The 19,968-nt window shown below is 37.0% G+C and overlaps 1 protein-coding gene across 20 annotated transcripts; it reads left to right on the top strand.

Annotated features, from left to right (window-relative positions):
• Positions 1-3,664: 3,664 nt before the first annotated feature.
• On the top strand, positions 3,665-19,670 carry LOC110810064 (uncharacterized). Of its 20 annotated transcripts, none has more exons than XR_015817311.1 (9): positions 3,665-3,820; positions 4,481-4,752; positions 4,910-5,125; positions 5,222-8,884; positions 9,028-9,212; positions 9,310-9,597; positions 13,650-13,751; positions 16,367-16,435; positions 19,469-19,670. XR_015817311.1 is itself a non-coding variant. In XM_022036123.2 (6 exons), exons 2-6 carry the CDS (start codon positions 4,546-4,548, stop codon positions 9,389-9,391), a joined length of 4,353 nt encoding a protein of 1,450 aa, XP_021891815.2. In that variant the 5' UTR covers positions 3,665-3,820; positions 4,481-4,545; the 3' UTR covers positions 9,392-9,813. The 20 variants fall into 20 exon arrangements, 1 of the variants encoding a protein (XP_021891815.2); XR_015817312.1 differs by having other exon boundaries at positions 19,475-19,670; XR_002538928.2 differs by having other exon boundaries at positions 16,393-16,435.
• The last annotated feature ends 298 nt before the right edge of the window (positions 19,671-19,968 follow it).

A 19,968-nucleotide genomic window follows, 5' to 3' on the forward strand; every position in this document is an offset into this window, starting at 1 on the left:
GGACACCCAGATAAGAGATTTATAATTTGAGAAAGGTGATCGAGTGTTCTTTAAAGTCACTCATTTTAAAAGAAACCATAGATTTTGTAAGAGGATGAAGCTAAGTCCCTGGTTTATTAAACCATTTGAAATCTTAGACAGAATTAGTACCGCCGCCTACAGACTGACACTACCTCCAGAACTTTTCAGGGTCCATAATGTATTTCACGTGTCCATGCTACACAAGTATAACCCGGACCCCTCTCACGTCTTGGCCTACGAGCATATTTCACTCCAAAAGGATCTGTCATACGAGGAAGTACCGGTCGACATTGTGGACCGAAAGAGCAGAGTACTCTGCAACTGGAAAATCTCTTTTGTTAAGGTCCTATGGCAGAACCACACACCGAGAGAGGCCACATGGAAGTTAGAATCAGACTTTAGAGCCCAATATCTCCAACTGTTTTATTGAGTGAAAAAGATACAAATTTGATGGACCAAATTTCTTTTAAGGAGGGAGAGTTGTAATGCCCTAAATTAATTTTAAGAAATGTTTAAAATTAGTGTGTAAATATAATTTTTGAGTTTTTGAATTTTTATTTAATGTATAAAATTTAATTTTTAATTTTTTAAATTATTAATTATGTAAAAATGAAAAAAATTAAATAGAGGATAAAATTGAAAATAATTTTAGAAAAATAGGTGAAAATTTGGGTTCTGAGAGTAATTTTGAAAGAAAATTTAGAAATTGGGGGTCAAAATACAAATTAGAAAAATTATGCCACGTAGGATGCCTAGTCAGTAGCCCTGACGAACTTGAGCATGCCACGTGGCAAGGAACTGTCCGGATCCGTTCCCTCCCCATACGTGATCGAACGGTTAGATTTAAATGCGATGAACGGTTTAGATTCACTTCCTATTTAAACGCGATTGGATGGTGCAAAGCAAATCGCGATGAACAGCTCAGATTCACTCCCTATTTAATCGCGATCGGACGGTTCAGATCAAACGCGATAGATATCACATATTAAAAGGGATGGATATAAATAACTCTCTTCACACTAAACTCTAACCCTAGCTGCCAGACCCCCCGCCGGAGAAGAAGACCCAGCCGTGGGAAAGAAAGCCGACCGCCACCGCCGCCGCGTCAGAGCCACTTCCAACCGTTAAAGGAGGTAAAAAAATTTTAATTTACTCAAAATTCAATTTTAAACACCCCCATGGCCAAATCGGAGCAAAAGGACCGGTGGATTGGCCGAAAACTGCGGATAAAACCTGGCGGCGCCGCTGCAAAAAAATATAAAAAATGCCTCCGATGAGGCCCTTCCCGATTTTCGTTCTACATAATTATTCCACCATTGTAATCACATTTCCTTCTCTACATATTAATCGAAATAAAACACCCAACTGCAAAGGTGAGCCAGCGGAGATGTCACACTAGAGAACCCCGCCGCCAGTAAGTTTCAATTTATTTGGCTAACCAATGCCCCTTAACGTGTTTTCTCGCAGGGATTGATACAAAATTGACCGAATTCAGCTGAAAACAACAAAAACAGCCGACCCGAAGCAAACTATTGCCGCGGACGACAATACCATCATCGGAGCACGGCGGAGCTGCCGCACCGAAATTCTGGAATTGGCCAAAAATGGGTTCTAACACTGATTTTAGATTTTTGAGATATTTATAGGTACTTGAAATATGTTTTAATCCTAAAAAAAAATTTAGGGAACCCGAGGACAGCCAGTCACCAATCAACAAGTGTAGCATTTTGGGTATCAATTTGTGTAAAATTTTCTCATATTATTCTTTTTTATGTAATTGAAGTCTAATTAATAATAATAATATGGTGTCTTGAGCAGTTTAGAAAATATATATAATTAATTACAGGTCACTAATGAAGACATAATCGGTAATTATTCACTGTGGATTCTGTTGAGTTGTTTTACAGTCTTAATGCATGATAATACCTGATTGATTGATCTTATAGTTTAAATGTATGTATTGCTTGCTTCATGTGATTATGATTGAATTGAGAAGCTGAAAATTAAAGAAAATCGGGGAACTGTTGATTAAGTGAATGGATGAAACATCAAAATTACTGAATATTCTAGAAAATGGTGGACAGACTGGGTAGATAAGGAACCCTACCGTGAATGTTGCCTCATATTGGACGGGGTATCGAGGTTTGGTAATTTGATACTCATACCGGACAAGGTATGAGGACGACCTATTTCACTCTTATACCATACGAGGTATGAGGACGACTCGTTTCATCCTCATACCGGACGGGGTATTAAGGTTTAGTAATTTGACACTCATATCGGATGTGGTATGGGGACGACCCGTTAATTGAAAATGTTAAAGGAAAAAATTCACGCGTTTTACGGACGTCCTTATGAACCCTTATGGATACCAGTAGGTTGATAAAAAAAATATATTGTTCCAAACGATTGTACATGAAATTATAAAATATGCTATGTCATTTCTTCTATAGGTTGTTTTTATAAATCTCGTTACGGTAAGTAGACGGCAAATGATTTTTTTTTATGATAAACAATTTTGCTAAATTAACAGCTCTATTAGTTATTTTTATGATTTCTACCAACTTTTATTTCTATGTCAGTGAGTAGTGTGATATTTTTACTGGGTTAGTGTAGTTCATTTTCTCATTAACTATTTCAGATCAAGATGATAAGAATCCATAGACCGATCCACAAAAGGATTGCGAGTAGGACGTTCAGTTGTTTATCTTTAATTTATTTTCTTGATTATTAATTATTTTTTTAGAATGATTATTCTTGTAAGTTCTATTTGGTACTTTCAATTATTGTATAAGAAATGTAAAACCTAATAATTTATATCGCTTCTGCACTAAATATATAATTTATTTCATTTGAAATTTATGGAATCGTTACATTAACCATTTTAAGTTCTTTATAAGCAAAATTTTCCATTTGAAATAAAAGACACATATTACTTAAATAGTTAAAACCTTATGTTTTAAATTCTTACAATTTAGATATATAGCAACCATCAAGATATGCTATTTTTTATTATATCTAAATATGTTTGAGATTGAATTATATTTTGTTAATATTTAGATAGAATAAAATTTATATAGAAAAAAAATATTGTAAAATAATATGGATATTTTTTATATTTTGGCTTATCAATTTTAAATACTTTATAAGCAAAATTTTTTACTTGAAACATAAAACGTATATTACGTAAATAGTTAAAATTTTATATTTTAAACTTCTATAATTAATATACATATCAATCATCAAGTTGTGGTATTATTTGCCGTATTAAAATAAATATAAAAGTGAATTATATTTTATTAAACATTTAAACGTATAAAATTTTATACAGAAAAAAATCATATAATATAATGTAGATATTTTTTATATTTCGTCTTAGTCATTTTAAACATTTTATAAGTAAAATTTTCCATTTGAAAACACATGTTACTTAAATAGTTAAAATTTACTAAAAATTTAATGAGATTTGAAGTATTTTTTTTAACATAATTTAAACTCTAAAACACATTTTGCAAACAAATTAAAATAAAGAAAAATCAGTGGTAACGTCGTTATCTGTCCGTCCAGAGAGTGAGAGAGAGAGAGAGAGAGAGAGAGAGAGAGAGAGAGAGAGGGAGAAAGGCCCATTGGGGATTTGCCTCAGCCCTCTTGTTCTTCCATAACCCCTATGAGTTACCCTTTGTACTATATAAGCACCGCCTTTACCTCTGCTCTCCATTTGGTTTTGCCTCGCTTTCTCTCGTGTTCTCTCTATTGCTAGTGCTCTCTCTGCTTTATCCATCCGATCAAATCGTCAACTGTAAGATTTCCTTTTCACCAATGCTTTTTGAATACTCGCTTGTGTTCAATTTGCGGTGTTTCAGTGGTGTTTTTTTTTTCTTGGAGAGGTAAATGGAACCCTAAAAGAATGTTCTTTATTGTTTCCGGTAGAAATGTTCTTCAGGTTTATATTGGGCTAGGGTTTAGGAACTTTGATCGAACCTGAAAAAGTTTCAGGAACTTGATTTATGCTCATGGTTAGCATTGGGTTGTTGGGTTGTATTTTACACACTTTGCCGTCGAGAGAGGACGGAAGAAGTATATAGTGTTAGAATTATGTGGATTGGTTTGTCTATCTTTTACTTTGATGGCATGTGGAATTTTGTCTTCGTTTCTATTCTTCTTGATCGAGGTTTTAGTTGTTGAGTGCTTTTGTTTGGTGTTTACTGTGTGAATTATCAACGTTTTGGTTTTTGGATGATGAGATGTTATTGCCTTGTAGTATGCATTTGAGCTCACTTGTTCAGCAACTTGTTTTCCTGTACCTGATTAGTTGATATAGGGTCTCTAATGGAATTGGCAACGCAGAATGGCGTTGCCTGATGCCTGCATGCAGTTGAGATTGATGCTCTTTATTTTGTTTTGAATTGTGTGGAGTGATTTGGATTCTGGAATTAACCTCAGCTTTTTTTCTTTCTAGTTTAATTCACGAAAGTTAATAGCATTGATGTTCATTGCAAGTTGAAGCCATATTCATAAGACAGCATGGGATTTGACAACGAGTGCATACCAAACATTCAATCTCTAGCTGGGGAGTATTTCTGTCCTGTTTGTCGGCTGCTTGTTTATCCAAATGAAGCACTACAGTCACAGTGCAGTCATCTATATTGCAAACCATGTTTGACATACATTGTTAGTACCAGTCGGGCTTGTCCTTATGATGGTTATTTGGTGACAGAAGCAGATTCCAAGGTTTTTCGCTTTCTTTACACTCTATGCTGTTATACTTTTCTTAGTTTTCTATTCCCCCTCTCCCCAGCCCTTCCATGAAAAAAGAACTCTTCCTAGTTTCTTATTTTTATTGTAATTGCTGATTGATATGTAATTTTTCTGTAACCTTTTATTTCAGCTTTTGGTAGAATCAAATAAAGCACTTGCTGAAACTATTGGCAAAATAGTGGTTCATTGTCTATACCACAGGAGTGGGTGCACCTGGCAGGGGCCTCTAGCAGACTGCACATCGCATTGTACTGGGTGTGCTTTTGGCAATTCACCTGTTGTATGCAACAGATGTGGAATCCAGATTGTTCACCGACAAGTACAGGAGCATGCACAGAATTGTCCAGTAAGTTGAAGAAGTCAATTTATTAATATGAACATTAACTTTCATGTATTTTTGACGAGGCTCATTCTCTAACCTTTTTTTTTTGTTTAATGACAGGGTGTGCAGGTACAATCCCAAGCTCAGCAGGTTGAGGGTTCTCAGGATGCTGCTGTCTCGGGCACAGCAGCTATCGGTAATCAGCCTCAGACTGGGAAGGTTAGGGCAACTACTACTGAATCACAGACATCTCAAACTACTCCAGCTCTGGGAAGTGGTTCAGTTCAGCAGGCCAGCTCTAATTCCCAAGTCCAGGCAGTATCTGCTACCGGGCTAACTCCAGAAGTATGGTATCAACAACAATATCAACAGTACTACCAGCAGTATCCTGGCTATGATCCATACCAGCAGCATTATCAGCAATATTATCCATATCAACAGCAAGCAGTAGTGCAATACCAGCAGCCTCAGGCTCATGCACCACATACGGTTGGCCAGCATCAAGCTCAGTTATATGCGCAACCACAGCCGCAACCTCAACCATTAGTGCCCCCTCAATCACAAGGACAGGCCCAGGCTCAGCCCCAAATCCAAACCCAATCCCAGCCTCAAATGCAAGCCCAATCGCAGCCGCAGCCGCAGCCGCAGCCGCAGCCTCAGCCTCAGCCTCAGCCTCAGCCTCAGCCCCAGCCCCAGCCCCAGCCCCAGCTCCAGCTCCAGTCAATGGGACAGCCTCAGTCACATCCCCCAGTTCAGGCAGCTGTCTCTTCTCAACCTCAGAGTCAGGCACAAATCAACCCGCCGCCTCAAGCTCATCCTATCAGCCTGCAGCAGTCTCAAGTTTCATCACAGACTCATCCACCATCTTCGGGACACCAACAGCTACAAGCTCAGCCTAGTCCGCAGGCCTACCCAAGTCAGCAACATCTGCAACATGTGCAAATGCCTCAATATCAGCAGGCTTCTGTTCAAGGGCAACAACTGCAACCCCAATTTCAGCCACAGGCTCACTCTCAAGTTCATGCGCAGCATCACCCAGTTCCTCAATCTCAAGCTCAGCCACTACAGCATATTCAGCATCACTCGCAGCCCCATATTCAAACCAACCCTCTACCACCTAACCAGTCTTTCAATCCTAATATGCAGTCCCAGATGCTGCAACCATCAGCACATTCAGTTACGGGCCATCAAAGTTATCCACAAACTCTGTCTCACCTTCAAATTCAATCGGGAGCCCCACAGCATACTGCTCATGTGCAGCCTCAAGGTGGGTCTCATCCATTGTCACAGCCTCCTGCTCAAATTCAGAATCAGTATCCCCAACAGTCTCCTAATCTGCATCCACCTCAATCTCATGCTACAATGCTAAATCAGCAACAAGCAGCTTTGGTGCCTTCTCCAGGTCAAATTCCTAGTATGCCTATAACACAACAGCAGCAGCCGCTACATCCTCATGCCCATCAACCAGCACTCCTTTCACGGCCTATTATGCAGCCAGTTCAACAATCCATGCCTCAGCAATATGCACAGCAGCAGCCATTTGCAGGGCAACAACCAGGCCCATTTCATAATCAAATACATCAGCAAGTTCCTTTTCCACAACAGCAGCTGCCTGTGCAGCCCCATTTGCGTTCCCAGGGACCACTTCAGTCACTCCAGCAATTTCCGCAACCACAGCAGAATGTTCCATTATTGCAAAGCATGCAGCCCCATCAGTTCCAAAATGTTGCAGAACGGCCTATGATGCGGAACCATGGACTACAACCGCAGCAATATCAACAATCTGTGGTTGGTGTACAAGGTAGGCAGATGCAACCTGGGTCAAGGCTTTCTGGTGGTCAGACTGATATTCCTGGGACCAATAATCAAATGCAATCTGGGGCAAGTTCTAAACCAACAGTGCCTGAAAAGCATGGAGACCACATGACTGTGAGAAGTACAGACGAGAAAGAGGATGCATGTTCCTCTGGTAAGGCTGCTAAAAAGGATGCAAACGAATTGAATGGAACATCTTGTTCTGGGAAGGATGCAGTTTTGTCGAGAAGCCTGAAGCCTGAAACTGTTATGAAAAATGTGGGTGATGATTTGAAACCTAAAGATGAAGTTGAAAATAAATGCTCAACTAGTGCAGTTATTGAATCCCGTTCAGCAGAGAATGGAGAGCCTTTAGCTAAGCAGATTGTCAAGGAAGAGGGGCCAGTTACCACTGATAAACTGGCAAGGCATTCTGCAGTAGATGAAAAGGAAATTCGGGATGGCTCTCTCATGACAACTCCTACATTGCAGGGTGCTGAAAAGCTTGAAGAGCAGAATGGGAAAGTGACTAAAGACAAAACTCACCCACAGATGTTGGGTTCTACTCAGAAGCCTGGAGTTCATCCACCTGGTAAGGTGCAGGCAGGAGGTGTCCTAACTGACCAAGGAAGGCATCAGCCATCAGTTAACTATGGGCAAGCACTTCCAGGACCACCACCGCACATGCCAGCACTAGCACACCCTCCTGTCCAATTTGGACCTCAAGGTTCCGGTCATTTGGGGCAGCCTCTAATTCCTCATGGTTCTGAAAATCTTCCTGGTGGCAATCTTGGTCCTGCCTCTGCAGCATCCTTTGGAAGGGGGCCTGATCAGTACGGTCTTCCCCAGCATGGCACTGAACCACCACTGTTCTCTTCTCAAGGGCTTCAAGGTCATCCTCCCCCTTCACATATCCCAAGGATATCTCCCAGTGCACTTGATTCACATGCTGGGATGATAGCAAGAGCACCGACACATGGCCCAGAAGCTCCGTTTGGTCAGCAGCAACCAACCAATCCTGTTGAAGCTGAAATGCTTTTAAATCAGAAGCCTGGATTGATGGAACGTGGTCCACATGGAAGGCCTTTTTCATCTGCGTTTGGACTGCAAAATGAGAGGTCTAAGCCCTTACAAGATGAGCATTTGGATCCCTTCTCAATGGACCCAGGTCGACATGTTATTGGTCGGGGGGACTTAGAATATCCAAAACAATTCCCAAGGTCTTCTCATTTTGATGCAGATTCTGGTCCAAAATTTGGGACTTACATTTCCTCTTCAAGGCCTCTTGATAGGGGTTCTCATGGTTTTGGCATGGATGTACCCCTGAGGCCTCATGAAAAGGGGCTTCATGGGATGAACTTTGATCCTGGGCTGAAATTAGATCAGATGGCTGGTTCTGTCACCTCAAGATTCTTTCCTACCTACAAGGATACGGGAGAAAGACCACTTAGTCTCCGTGAAGAGAGTAAGGGGAGATTAGAAACTGCACGTATTCATCCTGACTTTCTTGGACCGGTTCCTGGATCTGGTCGGAGACATATGGATGGTTTGAATCCTAGAAGTCCAATGAGAGAATACCCTAGCATATCCCCACGTGGATTTGGTGCTCTTCATGGTGGTCTTGGTAGCAGCCACTTGGGACTGGATGATATGGATCACAGGGAACCGCGTCATTATGGTCCACCCAGCCATTTGCATAGAGCTGAGTTTGATGGTCTTGGGAATTTTAGGATGGGTGAGCATATGAGGAGTGGTGACATGATTGGTCCAGACCTGCCTGGAAATGTTCGGAGGGGTGAGCATTTAGGTTCTCGCAGCATGGCTGGTCATATACGATTAGAAGAGTCAATGGGTTTCAGCGCCTTTCATAGTCATTCACGAATGGGGGAAATAGGTGCTTCTGGGAACTTCTCTCATAATAGAATTGGTGAGCCAGGATTTAGGAGCAGCTTTACGCTTCAAGGGTTTCCAGATGGTGGAGTCTACATGGTTAAGTTTTTTCTCCTTTCTTTTGTGATTTTAATTTATTTGTACTAAAATAGTATCATCTTAGCTATTTGTCCTTTCACAATCACTAGTATAATTTTTGGTTTCTTTCTTTTCTCATGTGTATTTGTTTCTGTGAAACTCAGGGGGACATGGAGTCAGGTGAAAATTTTAGAAAGAGAAAGTCAATGGGCATGGGGTGGTGTCGTATCTGTAAAGTTGACTGTGAAACAGTGGAGGGCCTGGAGTTCCACTCTCAAACAAGAGAGCACCAGAAGATGGCGATGGATATGGTCATAACAATCAAGGAAAATGCAAAAAAACATAAGTTGTGAGTTATTTTAGTCATTAGTAATTTTCCTAAGTAAATAATTCATTTATGTGAAACATTGTTCTCGTTTAATTCTTTGTTTTCTTTTCTTCCTTAGGTCTACTAGTGATCATCCCTCAGTTGATGATGTAAGCAAGCCAAGGAATTCAAACTTTGAGGGCCGCGGTAAAAGGAATTAAGTCTTGTTGTGCTGCAATGTGGATCGCATCATTACTTTTGACTGAGGGGGGCTAACTTTGTTCCTTTGGTATTATGCGTTTAGCAACATAGGTGACTCCCCATTCTATGCCTCTTTTTTGATTTCGGGGTGGTTTATGCTAGTCTTGCCATTTCAGGTTGCTGCCTTGTTAATGAAGATGGTTATTGGAACTGAAGTTCAGTGGCAGTTAAGTTTGTTGGTTTTTATTTTGAAGTTTTCATATCAAAACTTGGCTAGTTTTCTGTTAACCTTGTCATTCTCAATTGCAAGTTATCCCCTTAGTTAAATATGCTTTTTGTGCTTAACTAAACATGATTGCTGTCATATATTTGTAAGTAGTTCAGCGGCATTTATGAGGTTTAAATAGGGTACTTCTATCCAATATGTTTAGTTTTTGCCAAATTTTCTTTTTTCTCAAAAATGTGGTAAAAACAAAACCAAAATAACAACAACGATTGTAGCAATTATGCTTTCGATGCCCAGATGACCTGGACTAGGATTGCTTACGTCTGCAATTAATTATACCTTATCATAACTGTTTTCCCTAACAAAAAAAGTGTACTTTTCATATCTTTATACATTATTGACAGCTGAAAAGAGGTTAAAAAATCTCAGTACATTTTATGCGCTGCTAGATTTGAATAACTGTTGAATGTTGGTGTATTGCTGTTATTTCCATGATAGCTACCTCTTCGTTGATCAGACCAAAATAATTGCAGGTTGTACAGTTTTCTCTTGCCCAGACCTGGAATTTTCTTTCTTTTTTTTGTTCTGAACCAGTGGAGTGGATTAGATAAAAAGCTTAGTTTATGTATGTAAATAGTGCAAAGTTGTCTTTTAGGACATAAATAGTAAAATGGAAGGCAAGAAAGAAAACCTTTTCAGAACTCTTCAATGTAAGTTTAGTAGATTTAAATAACCCATCAAGTCAATTTTTAGTACATTTAAACTAGAGCTTTTATTTTATTTGTTCTTGTTGTGAATAAATTATTGCGCCTAAATCTCCTAGACATTATGGTTTTATTTTGCTGGAATCCTGGCTTGTCTTTTTACTGTTTGTCTAATAGCAAATATGGAAACTCAGTATGCTGTAAAAAAGGAAGCTCAATGTAAAAAGTGGAAACTCATAGTTTCTTAAAATATCTGTAGAATAAGGTGAATTTTTCTTTTTTCTTTTGTTTTTTTTTTGAGTAAGAAAGAATAGAAGTTTCTCTTTTTTTTTTGAATAGAAAAAATTTTCATTAACAATGTGCAGGAAGAGGTGACATCATGGCACAACTAGGGGTGGAATCAAATTGTCTTGAATGTTCCATCTAGTTTTGTTGAGGATGGAAAGGAAATAGGAATCATCCCTTAACTTAATAAATGGAAAATGTACTACTATTGTGATGTTTGGGATGGCTAGAGGTGAAAAAAGCGGAGAAGCGCAAAATGACATAACTAGCTATCATTAATGCAGTTATTATTATTTTTTTTGCTTTTAAGAAATGTAGAATACATTTTTCTCTGTCGATGTTAAAGCTTGACAAACTTCCAAACGAAATGATTGTAATAATAAATAACTTTGATATCTTTACTTAATAAGTGCATAGATTAAGCATTAGGTTTAGCGACAAACTGAGGAAAGCACTGTCTAACAAACAAGAAAAAGGAGAAATAGAAGATATTAATTTCACATCTACAAGGACTTTTAAACATGAATATGGGAATATTAGTTTTGGTGACATATCAAAAGAGCACAGTCCAAACAACAGGAAAGATAGCTAGAGGAAAAAAAACTATTAATTTCGTAGTAACTAGTCATTCCAAAAAATGAAAAATAAATAACTTTGATATCTTTACTTAATAAGTGCATAGATTAAGCATTAGGTTTAGCGACAAACTGAGGAAGGCACTGTCTAACAAACAAGAAAAAGGAGAAATAGAAGATATTAATTTCGCATCTACAAGGAATTTGGAACATGAATATGGGAATATTAGTTTTGGTGACATATCAAAAGAGCACAGTCCAAACAACAGGAAAGATAGCTAGAGGGAAAAAAACTATAAATTTTGTAGTAACTAGTCATTCCAAAAAATGAAAAGGGTAATATCTTCTTTATTTCTTAAACACAACGTACATAACAGGTGTATTTGGTTTCTTTCTATTGGAACAGTTGAAGTCCCTTAAGCTGTTGAGACTGTTATGATTTGCATAGAGAGAGTCAGACAGTTGAAGTCCCCTCTCCGAAAATCTGTTGTAAATTTAAATATAAATTTTTTTAGTATAATTAATATCTGACAAAAAAAAAAATGATACGTGCTAAAAGGATGTTCTAATTCAGTTAAATTTGATCCCAAATTTTCTATAGAGTAGATGAGTAAGTATATTATTTTCTTTGCTATAATTTTTCATCCCAATATTATTGCTGTCTGATTCTGGCTCCCAACTGGATATTTGACTCCAGTCTTTTCTGGAGTTTCCCTACTTCGTTCAGTGTCTTGTCCTGTGGATTTGTGGCTCCAGTCTGGTGGTATATCTTGGCAAACATTGGCCTGGAATGAACTCTCTCTAAACCTAATGTGCTTGAAGTCTGTTGTTTTTTTTTTCTGTTATGGTTTTGTTGTTAACTAGACAGGGTCTTTTAACATGTACCACTGATTTTCTAACTTTTTCTTAAAGACAAAATAAGAAGTATCATTCACAGAGTACCAAGGGCCATTGAGAAAAGAATTATTTACAGGAAGTTATCAGAGAAGATGTCTATTAGGGCTTATTTAAGAAAAAAGATGCCTGTTAGGGCATCTTAGATCCTCCCTATTGGGAAAAGGATGAAGCTTGAGCACATAATTGGTCTCAATTATAGGAAAGTAGAAGAATTGTCTTCAAATGCACTTTTTAGTCCCCTCATGTAATCACCCAAAATGCTTATATTCTAGCTTAATGCGAATACAGAATTTACCATGTAAAGGGAGTAATTGCTCCTTGTTTTGGTGCTTTGTTATATTTATTCTTTCATTTTCTTGTAAGACAAAGTTTTCCATTGAGTTTGGTTTTTTGCCTTTGGAAATGAAATTGTGTTGACTCCTACTGGCATAATTATTTAAAAACATTAATAATTGAACAAATTGCAATACTTTGGTATGGATTGGCTTTTCCATGTGTAGGTCGTTTTACAAATTTAAGAGCTTTATCATGTGGAGTTTCCTCAAAGTCTTGGTGCTTTAATTTTAAAAAATGGGATATTTTCTTTGAAAGTTTTCAAGACATGCTTCTTTGAGGGGAAAGAAGTTGATTTTGTTACTATCAATGATAGATGGTTTCACTATTTTGGCTCTATTGTTTTAGGGCACAACCTTGATAGTTTAGAAGATTTTGGCTCTGTTATAAATATACTAATTGATTTGTAAATCTTTTGTACATGGGTGGCGCTTCCTTGGCGTCGACACATCAATATACTTCACACTTTTGTTTCATAGAAAAAATGTTTCTCACAAGACACCATTGATTTATTTTGCATTCTACATGCAAGTTGGAACCAGATGTTCTGTTACTAAATGAAAAGCTCAGTTTAGAAATTACTCAAATTTGTTTCTTCAATTGGAAGACAAACTCAGGCAAATATGTTTAATAATATTAGCTGAACGAACTTCTGATTTTTTTATGGAATATAATGGTAGAGATAGAATAGGGAAAGAAAGGTACTTTGTGTCCTGAAGAGACGCAATCTTTTATGGGTAGATCATATATCTGAAAATAATGTTTTTTTCTTTCTCCAATTTTGATTAATATGGGAAGTCTATAGACATCCATTGAAGTTGAATAAAAGAAAATGAAGTCTAGTACTAGGGAGCGAAGTGCTAGATTGTGCATAGAGGTACCTTTTTCATTTTATTTTCGGACAGTAAGAGTTCATTTTGATTCCAAAGTTTGATATGATGGATAAACCAAGTGAAAGTTCTTCATGATATAAACAAATTAGAGACATTTCTTCATACTTGGGTCTTCCAACCATAGGACTTTTTTTCACTTTATACCACTGTGAATTCCCATATCACCTATCTGCTAACATGCAGAAGTTCTTTCCATAGAATAATTACTTAAGTGATTTCCGGTAATTTAATAACTGAAATCATTCATTTTTCTGCAAATTGTGTTTTAATTTAAATTTTAGGCACAGTTAATAATACTATAACAACTTCTTTAGATTTGTTAGAGTTGATTTTTTGTTTCTGGTGAAATTTCTTTTTTATACTAGATATCCTCAATTCAAATCCTTCGTCCCTCCTGTCGGCAAAGCAGGCAACATAAGGGCTAAAAATTCAGTGGAAAGGTTTACTCATCATCCATAATAAATGTGGTAAGATTGTGTTTGGTGCACAGAGCTTATTTTTCCTGCTAAGTGATCTTTCGAAGGGATAATATGTTTAGGGATTTGTCTGGTTCTTTGTTGACATTGATTCTTTAAGCCTAATACATGTGTTTGTGTGCATGTCAGTAAATTTATTGTTAGTTTATGAGTGTGAAAAGAGCGCAATTACTGGAACATAGAAAACTTGGGATATAGGAGTGTATGTTCTATTTTTAGCTTTTGGATGTCAAACATCATTTCTTTAACTCTCTCTAACCTTGCCATGATCGCTCTGATTTCTTGTCTTCTATTTCAGTCATTTTAATTGTGAGAGTTAAGGACGAGTATTGTCATTTAGTTACTTCTGATACAAACCTGTGATCTAGGATTTTTCTTCTGCTGGGGCATATGCTGCAACGGATGGGTTGAAGTTGTTGTGTTAAACAGGAGGAAATAGATGTGCCTTGTGTTAATTAAGCATTAGATAATGGTGGCTGAGTGTACGAAAATATGTTCTGATGATCAAAGCAGTTCAGTCCAAACTCAAGGCATGGTTACGCCTATTCTTTGAGTTGGAAGCGTATAACAAAAGATTCAGCAAAACAAGGGACTGAGCTGGGGTTTATTTATATGGAGACATCATTGACTTGTCATCTAAATGTAGGAGGAGGTTGGAACAATAAGGGACCAGTTGGGGGAGAGAGAGAGGGGAAGGGCAATTATGAAACAAAATGGTACACAATGGAATGATAAGTAATCATTCCCCCTTTTCATTTCATTTCTAATTTCAGCCAAGACAATTTAAATTATCAGCCGCCTGTCTTTTCATTCTTTTCATATAGCATCACCCAAGAGGGAACCCAAGACAAAAGTCAATTTTACAAATATGAGGATGTGCCTATGTTCATTGGAGATTGCTTTCTTCTTCTCTTTTTATTTTATTTTTCTTCTTTCACTATGAAGAATAGAGATTACACTCTTATGCAAGGACAAGGTTTACTTGGTAGAATTAGGGAAAGTTTAAACTGTCAAACGACTCACCATTATAAGAATTTGGCTACAGACATTCTTAATTCTTCAGGGGCTAGAGAGCTGTTAATGTACTTTAATCCTCTCTGATATGAACCATACCTAACAAACTTTTGGGTTTGGGGATTACCTTCATAAAACTTTGACACAGTTTTATAGAATGTGACAGATCTAGGCTTTATTCTTTAGAATGGATATGCATTATAGCTGCTGATTAAGCAGGTTTGCCACCCAATATTTGTGAAATATGGTTTGGAATTTTTTTTGGTTTTTTATTTTATGGGTAACGTTGTTCTTTTTTTAGAAGGTGCAGAAGGGGAAACAGTTCTTTTTTTAGTATTAAAATATCAGCATGAGGTCCTATATTCTGTTTTCCCCAGTAATGCATCTATTTGATGAACTGAGTGTGACTGATAATTTGTGTTAGGCCATAACGAGTCTGGCAATCTAGGAAGTAAAAGGATTAAAGCTAATACTAGGAAGCTCTGGCATATCTCATTAGAAGCAACCTGATCTTTTTTTTGTCAAAATGAAAGAAGAAATATGATTGAAGGGAAGATGGATACACACTTTTGGATTTATCTTGTTGGGTCATGATATTAAAGACCTAGATGATGCGGATGCGGTCATCGACTAATTGATAGATTTGTAATTATTTTGTATACGGGTGGTACTCCCTTGGTACCTTGTGCATAATAATACTTCACTTTTATTTAACAAAAAAATGATTGAAGGGGAGAAAAGAAATTTTATCAATTAGGAGGATGAGCTATCCTCCAAAGAAAAAGACAGTTACATTATGTAGCTTTCTGGATTCTTGTACAATTTGGTGCAAGCCTAGTGCAACTTAACTTATTACTTTAGGTAGCCTAGTGCAACTTAGCTTATTACTTTAGGTTATCTAGCACAGTATTTGTAAATGAAGATGCCATTTTATAACTGTCTAGGGATTCTAATGTCTGATCAATCTTCTAATCCTTTAATGGGTCACGATAAGCCTATGACTTTCAAGTTTATGATATGCTGGCATTAGAAGTTTCAACTTGCTGGAAAACTAAAGACAATATTGTTCAGTTGTGGTGACATGATAGCAGTCCATAAGAAGAAATTAGGAGGCTGTGTAGGTGCTTTACTCTGGAAATCTCTGTTGCAATCATTGTGCTATTCAATCAGCTGGTCCCTGCATGATTATGCCTTTCCCACTATCAATACTGTAATGATAATCTAGTCTAGCCTTCTGATTTCCAAATTGGACTGCATTAGTTCCAATAGTTTTTAAAAAATATCCAAAGATTGAATATGCAATGAAATTTTAACTCACAAGTCTAATGAGTGGAGTAGCTTGTTAAAGATGCATATTATATATATATATATATATATATATGCTGATTCCAGCAGAGTAACTCAGGCCTGAGATGCTTGTGATATTTGTTCCCTGGTGAAATCTTGTTGCATGAGGTGATTATTGTTGGCACAGCATTTACACAATTTAACACTAATTTGTGTCTAATATGTCGATTGTTGTGGTTATATATTGAGACCTTCTAAAGTTATCTGTTGTGCACTTGCAAAAACTTGGTTAATTGATGATCTAGGGCTACCTTTGGTTGTTGGATGACAGTTTTTGGAATGCAAAGCCTGCTTCTTCATTATGTACTTGCCAGGTTTGTGGTTTATTCTTGGATATATCTCATCGTGACCTTGCACTCTAAAGTACTTATTCTATTTAGTGATACTATTATTTGCTGGATCATCAAGTCTTGTAGCTTGTTGGCTCTAATGTATTTGTGCCATGCATTTGGGAAAGTAAATTTAGATGGTGGTAGATTTAAATAAACTACATGTGTAGTTCATAAGGAGCCATGTTGTATGTGTTGGGTTTAGGATTTGCCATCATTGATAAAGCTCAATGCAGTGTTTTCGAAAAAAAGTTGTGGTTAGATAAGTTTTTTCTGGTGTTAGATTTTGGGCATATAGGACAAGTGTGTTGGGATGTGAATTGTTGAGTAGCTTTGCTATGAAACTAAGCCAGTTTCCTCGAAAAGTTTAGTTCAATAAGGACTAATACCAATTAATGTGCTGAAAACAAGAAGAGTTAGTTGAACCTTGGTTAGAAAATACTAGAGGACTCAAAACAGCTGTGATTCTAAATGGACTGGTACTTCTTTGTTAATCCATGTTAACTCTTAAGACTTTTTCCCCATGCTATGCAAGTATTATAGATTTTCTAGAATTTTTTATTAGGCAAAATTAATTTCAGTAGAACTATTCGTTAGATAATTTTAGTTTTAATAGAATTTATATTTTGATAGTTAGTAGAACTTTTGGTTAAGCAGTTTTACTTTCAGTCAAATTTTTAATTATGCAGATCGATTTTTAATTAAGACAATTTTAGTCTCAATAGATTTTTTAATTAATTTCAGTTGAATATTTAATTAGAAAATTTACAGAACTTTTAATCAGACAATTTTAATGGTAATAAATTTTTTGATTAGATAGTTTTAACTTTGTAAAATTTTTAATTAGAAACGTATCAGAAATTTTTAGTTAGATGGTTTTAGTTTGATATTCCAATTAGAGAGTGGAATTTTTTTTTGAAATAAATCATTAGATGGTAGAATTTTGAGCTAGAAAGTTTTAGTTCAGTAAAATCTTCTTTTTTGGAAATAAAAATAGTATGATGTGATTCATTCACATGCACCAAGAGGGGTGCAAACCCATATAGAAAGTTATTTACATATTGATTATAATGTCAATAAGGTCCCCGAAATCCTTAGACGAAGAGAGAATGACCCATAATCAAAAGACCTAGGGTCTAAAACTATTTATCTTTAACCATATCAAAATCATCTTCTACGCCCTTAAAAACTCTCTTGTTTCTCTCTTTCCACAACACCCAAAAGGTAGTGAGTGGAATGAGACTAACATGTTTCTTTACCCCATTGATGCTTTTTCATGCCCAAATTTCTTCTTTCACCAAACAAGCCCTCGCCCAATTGATATCCAAGAGTCCACATGCAAGGGTCCACTATTTATACACAAAAGGACACTATACAAGGATATAATTACATGATCTGCCTCCTTTTAGCATAAGAAACTCCCATTCAGCAAAATCCTCCCCTTTATGATCAGCTTGTCAATAGTTAGAATATAGCTTCTACCTGCCTCCCACGCAGAAAAAAAAAAAAGCAACTCTAGGATGGAGTATTAACCTTCTAGATTTGTTGAAAGGGAAAGTTGGTATCTGTGGCTTCTCTTTTAGTCAAATGATTGTAGAAAGATCTGACCGAGAAAGTTCCCGTAGTATTGAGCCTCCAAATTGGTTGATCTTAACTCTAACAAGGGTTATGAGAAGGGCCTCATATACTCTTAACGTCCTATTCATTGAGATTTCTTGTAATCTCCATATTCACTCTCCTTTCCCCACATTGCATTGTAAGACTCGCGAATGGAGATATGTGCGAGCAATAGCATAGACCTGATGGAACTGTTCTGTAAGTGTCCCACCCTCCAACTAGGCATCATGCTATAAGTTGATCTTATCCCCAGTACCCACCCTCCAGCTGATGCAATTTTGGAAGTTACTAATGCTTATGCATATTTTTTTCCACAACCCTTCCCATGGGGTCTAGACGAGAGCCTGAAATGCCACCCTCTATCCATGGTTGCAAACTTCATCTTGATCACCCTCTGCCAGAGACTACTATTTTCATTCATGAATCTCGTTGACTGTTTCTGTTGAACAGCCATATTAACCTCCATCAAAGATCTCAACCCTAACAGCCTTGATGTGTAGGCTTTTCAACCTCATCCATGCTATAAGATGATACTTTTTTCTGTCTTCCGTTGTCTCATAGGAATCTATATTGAATGGATTCTAGTTTGTTGGCCACACTCGCATGGATTGTCAACAAGGACATAATAAATGGGATGTAGGTCATCGCGCTCTTAATAAGTGAGTCTCCCCCCTTTTGGATGAAAGGTTCCAATTCATCCAACCAAACTTTTCTCAAGCCTTGCTACCACAAGGTCCCAAGGCACCACATCTTTATATTTAGCCCCTAATGGAAGCCCCAAATATTTTGATCGTTAGTCATTTCAGTAGGCAGGTAATAGAATTCTGACACGTCTTCCTGGTTGTTATTTTTAGTAACAGATAACTATGATTGATGGTTTTTCGGTGAATATGTTTAGCGCAATTGATTAATGAAATGTCCTGGAGTTGGGGTTAGCTGGTTGTTGCAATTTAGTAAGTCAAAGATGGGTAAACGCCACAACAAGAAAGAAATAGTAGAGCTTTTAAGGGCTTAGAATTATTATTAATCAGGTCATGTACACTCTCCTGGTTGATATTTTGAAGGATTTGTAAGGTTTTTGTACGTAGGTTGCACCCTCAAGATGCTGTAGGATTTTGCGGAATATGACACATGAAAGGATTGACTAGGAAGGATGTCTCACGTGTCCGAACATGACATTTTTATTTTCAGGCTTAGTTCTTCGAAGACATCAGGAGTACTGGACAAACAAAAAAAAGGAGGTTATCGATATATAGGATTACAAGTTCTATTCATAGATAATGGAGTTCTTTGATTACCATTTGTTCTCTTTGGTTTTGGTTGTCTGTTTTCTTATTGTTTCTTAATTTAACTTCTTTGGATGCTAACGCATTGTCCAAGTTCTTTTTACCTGTGTGCAAGGTATAGATGACAAAGCTTCTTTCTTGTTGGAATTATTCCTTGTTGCCAAGAGCTTAGGGGAGGGTTTAGTATCAATAATGGCCCCAACTGATGTTTGTGAAATATCTCGGAACAGGCTAACGTTAACTGACTGCTTTGTATTCCGACTATATATTAAATTTAGCTTACAACATTAATGATAAGCACTAATTTTTTTTTTAAACTCTCAGATCAGATTTTTTGGTAAGTTTTGTTTTTTTTTTAAATATTAACATCTAACAGTTCAAAAAAATTTACCACTCGATAGGTAAATGTAGTGAATTGTGAGTTTATTGTACTTTTCTTTATTTCCCTGGCTAGGCATTTTAAGAAATCATGAAGAAAATTGACATGGTGGTGTAGATGTTTTTATCTGTTATTTACTGGCTGATTCAGTCCAAACTTTTGTTGTTGAATTGGTAATTTTTCAAAATATTTGGTGCATTTCGGTATGCATGTTACAGAAATTGGTAACTTCAGTT

The sequence above is a fragment of the Carica papaya genome, chromosome 2 (assembly GCF_054855325.1).
Source record: "Carica papaya isolate Zhongbai chromosome 2, ASM5485532v1, whole genome shotgun sequence".
In the NCBI taxonomy this organism is placed as follows: domain Eukaryota; kingdom Viridiplantae; phylum Streptophyta; class Magnoliopsida; order Brassicales; family Caricaceae; genus Carica; species Carica papaya.

Excerpts from the sequence above, each read along its gene's own strand:
- LOC110810064 (XM_022036123.2), top strand. The coding sequence starts at position 4,546 with ATGGGATTTGACAACGAGTGCATACCAAACATTCAATCTCTAGCTGGG. Across the intron at positions 4,753-4,909 it reads TGACAGAAGCAGATTCCAAG|CTTTTGGTAGAATCAAATAA; the intron begins GTTTTTCGCTTT and ends CTTTTATTTCAG. Across the intron at positions 9,213-9,309 it reads AATGCAAAAAAACATAAGTT|GTCTACTAGTGATCATCCCT; the intron begins GTGAGTTATTTT and ends TTTCTTCCTTAG.